Below are 3,347 nucleotides of genomic sequence, written 5' to 3'. Positions count from 1 at the left end.
GGCTTATCATTTAATGAATCGACAGCCTATCTGCTAATCTTCAACATGTTTTACACTAAACAATACTTTTTGATTGAACTATTTTTAGAGTTTACCACGAAAAAAATGCCGTTTTATAAGAGAAGTCACTGACTTTTTGCGACAGGTGGGATTCAGTTTACTGCACTTCTCATTCATTCCTATGGTATCCGTAAACGACACAATATGGCGGCCATGATTGTTTTCACTCCGAAGTGCCCTTCGGAGGGCGATATATCCCGTTTCGAATGCACCGAATCTCTGGGCTAGATGGCATACAGCAAAAACTGCTGGGCATGCGCACATCAATATAGCGTAACATTTCTCACACTGTACAACAATAATTACTATTTTTGCATTATTTTAAGGGGTAGGTTTAGGGTTGGGGTAGGTGTAGACGTTAATAAAACACAATCTAATAGGTAGAAAATTTTATTTATTGTTAGCTTTCGGTTTTTGAAATATGTCATATCAGTGCTACTCAAATAGAGTGCTGCAAGGATGACATATAAACCATAAATTAGTTAGCATTTTCGCACTTCCGGTTCCATGGTCCTGATGTCAATGGGTTTTTTGAATGGGTTTTTGGTTAAATGTCTGAAATAAGGTCTGTGTTTAACACAAGCTTTCTGACCCTGCATAGACAGCAATGCAACTGAAACGTTTTATGGCACAGAAAGTTAGTAAGGACATCGTTTAAATAGTCCATGTGACATCAGTGGTTCAACCGTAATGTTATGAAGCTACAAAAATACTTTTTGTGCACAAAGACACAAAAAATATGACTTTATTCAACGATTTCTTCTCTTCCAGGTCAGTCTCCGCCGCCATTCACAAGAGTACCACAACGCATGTGTGTGCATTCCTCTGCTTGTAAACGAGGCCGTTTACAAGTTCTTACTTAAATGGAGCATAAAGTTCACACTACAGGCTTGGTAAATACTAACTAGTTTGTAACTAACTCTGTACTTTATTCAGTTTCATAATTTGTTCTTAAGAATTCACAGGGAAACGTGCCGCGGCGCGTCTGGTGTAAACACAAGCATTGACTAGAATGACCGCGATCAGTTCCGGTAGCCGCGTCGGAGCCGTAACGCGCCGCAGACGTGTGCAGTGTAAATAAGGGGTGAATAAGGGGTCAACTGCACAAAACGCTTCCACTACAAGAGAAAGCGGCAGCCGCGCGGCGATTCCACCGCTTGCCGCGTCCGGTGTGAAAGGGCCTTTTCTGTCTTGTTTTCCAGTGCAGTGTATCTTGATTTAACTTTGTGAATTTAAGACTTTCTGCTCTGACTTAAGACTTTTTAAGGCCCACAGAAATCCTGTCAAGGAGTTAAGATTCAACTTAAGTTTAATGGTGCAATGCAAAAATATCATAAGTTGTAAATTAGTGCCCCTTTGTATCAAAACTTGGCACAGCTGGTGCAGAGGATTGTGCTGGTTGTAGCCTGGCTTTCCTGTGGCATCCAACCCAATCTTTGCAAAACAAGAGGTCTTTTGAAGTCCTGTCACTAGCCTTTTATTGCCAATGATACACCTCAGAAATAATCGACCTGATGTATTCTGTTATCAACCTGTTATCATGTTCACTAATTAACTTACTCCCTAATGGCAATGCACTCCTGGGGGAGATACTAAATCATGTGACGCGCTCAGCTTCCGGTGTCCTGGAGCAGGCGTATCAAATGTCACTCCCATATGGTTTAATGCTCGTGCGGTGCAAACGCTTTCCATCAACACATGCACATCTGCTTGTGCCAAAATGAAAAGGGAAACCACATAGATGTGTATTTTTGGCACAACGCATTTCATTGTAAATATATCACGACACCTCCAGTTGGTAAGTGAAATGTGGCTACAGTGGAGTATTGCTGGACAGTGAATGGAGATGCTTATATGATCATGAGCACAAACTCACTCATTTCTCCGGAGTTGTAGAATCAGATCTTCATCTCCCACAGTAAGTTTGACCTCTGCCTCAGATGGATGCTGGGAAGGCAAATCAGTCAGGTTAGAATAGAATTACTTAATATAAATTCCATTATGCAAAAATGGTGGTATATACTGTACATGATAGTGTTAAAAATATAAAGAATGAGGCAAGTGGTTTATTACATATAGTTCTTTTTCAATATTTCAACAAAAATACACTGGAAGTTTTAGGAATTTGACAAATTTACAGCAAATTTCAACTAAAAATATGCCAAAAAAACGAAGATGAAATACCCTAAGGTTCTTAAGAATATTCTAATATTTATAACTATAAGTCACTTATCACAAAAGCAACTTTGTACTAAAGGTCAAATGTTTTTACTTCTATATAAACAAGATGATTTTTCGATTATTTTTAAATCATTCTGGATAACATACACAAACCTGTGGAGTTCATGGCAATATACCAAATACTAAGACGTTTCAAAACATTTTTAGTTCAACATTTCACTGAATGTATAATAAATATAATTATGCTGAAATATAATGTAGGCTATTGAATTTTAAAATTAAAATGGTCTTAAGACGTTTGATTCACAAGCCATCTTACGACAAAATACCACACATGTGGAGTTTGACAAAATATAGCACGTTGAACCTCTGATGCACTACTACTACAAAGATTCATTCTCAAAACAACACTACTTGCAGTCAGCATTACCTTAGTGCCCTCATGAGATCTTTTATGTCTGGCAGGGCTGATCCACTGTGGATAAGTGATAAAGTGCTCCGTGTTGTCATGGATACGAGATGAGTCTCCATGCCAGCGTTCATCTAATAGTGCAATAAATCAATCACGAGACCAACAGATAATCAATCTCACACAATTTCCAGCCAACGAGCTCCACTGCTCAGCATCTTCTATTCCACGTAGACTTCCACGATACACAACAGCTAGCATCCGGTATTATTTTACAATGACTGTAATACAATATCACTCACCAGTATGAATGTCCTCGCCATGTGCAGTGCATCTTAAAGAAAGATGTAAAGAACATAACAATAAAAACAATCGGAACTGCACTGCGCCCGCGACCATGCAGCGATTCAAATGCACGCCCTGAAGCATCATAAAATGTAAAAATAAGAAAATGCACGAAATAAACGAGCCGTGCACGATTAATTATTATCGATTATGAACAGCATTCATGATGAACAGCACCGGTATGTGTTTGTCTGTAGAGACCGACGGAGGCAGTAAGAGGAGCGCATCTTCACAGCCCTCTATCACCCTACAAGCACCTCCCCTGCTTCAGCCTGCCTCCACCATTCATAAAAACACCTATCTATCTATCTATCTATCTATCTATCTATCTATCTATCTATCTATCTTTAAT

At 39.1% G+C, this 3,347-nt stretch overlaps 1 protein-coding gene across 1 annotated transcript in view; it reads right to left on the bottom strand.

Moving 5' to 3' along the window:
• Positions 1 to 3,186, bottom strand: part of LOC107751335 (disintegrin and metalloproteinase domain-containing protein 19-like) — a 24,844-nt gene extending 21,658 nt beyond the window's left edge. Inside the window, exons 1-3 of the mRNA XM_016567024.1 lie at positions 2,953 to 3,186; positions 2,672 to 2,784; positions 1,937 to 2,007 (exon numbers count right to left, since the gene is read on the bottom strand). Of these exons, the coding sequence (XP_016422510.1) occupies positions 1,937 to 2,007; positions 2,672 to 2,784; positions 2,953 to 3,082 (314 nt within the window). The 5' untranslated portion in view covers positions 3,083 to 3,186. The remainder of the gene's footprint in view (positions 1 to 1,936; positions 2,008 to 2,671; positions 2,785 to 2,952) is intronic.
• Between the last annotated feature and the right edge of the window lie 161 nt (positions 3,187 to 3,347).

This window comes from Sinocyclocheilus rhinocerous, unplaced genomic scaffold (genome assembly GCF_001515625.1).
Source record: "Sinocyclocheilus rhinocerous isolate Xijiao unplaced genomic scaffold, SAMN03320098_v1.1 scaffold1233, whole genome shotgun sequence".
Lineage (NCBI taxonomy): Eukaryota > Metazoa > Chordata > Actinopteri > Cypriniformes > Cyprinidae > Sinocyclocheilus > Sinocyclocheilus rhinocerous.
Note: the sequence above shows the minus strand (reverse complement) of the source record. Positions and strands in the feature narration are given on the sequence as shown.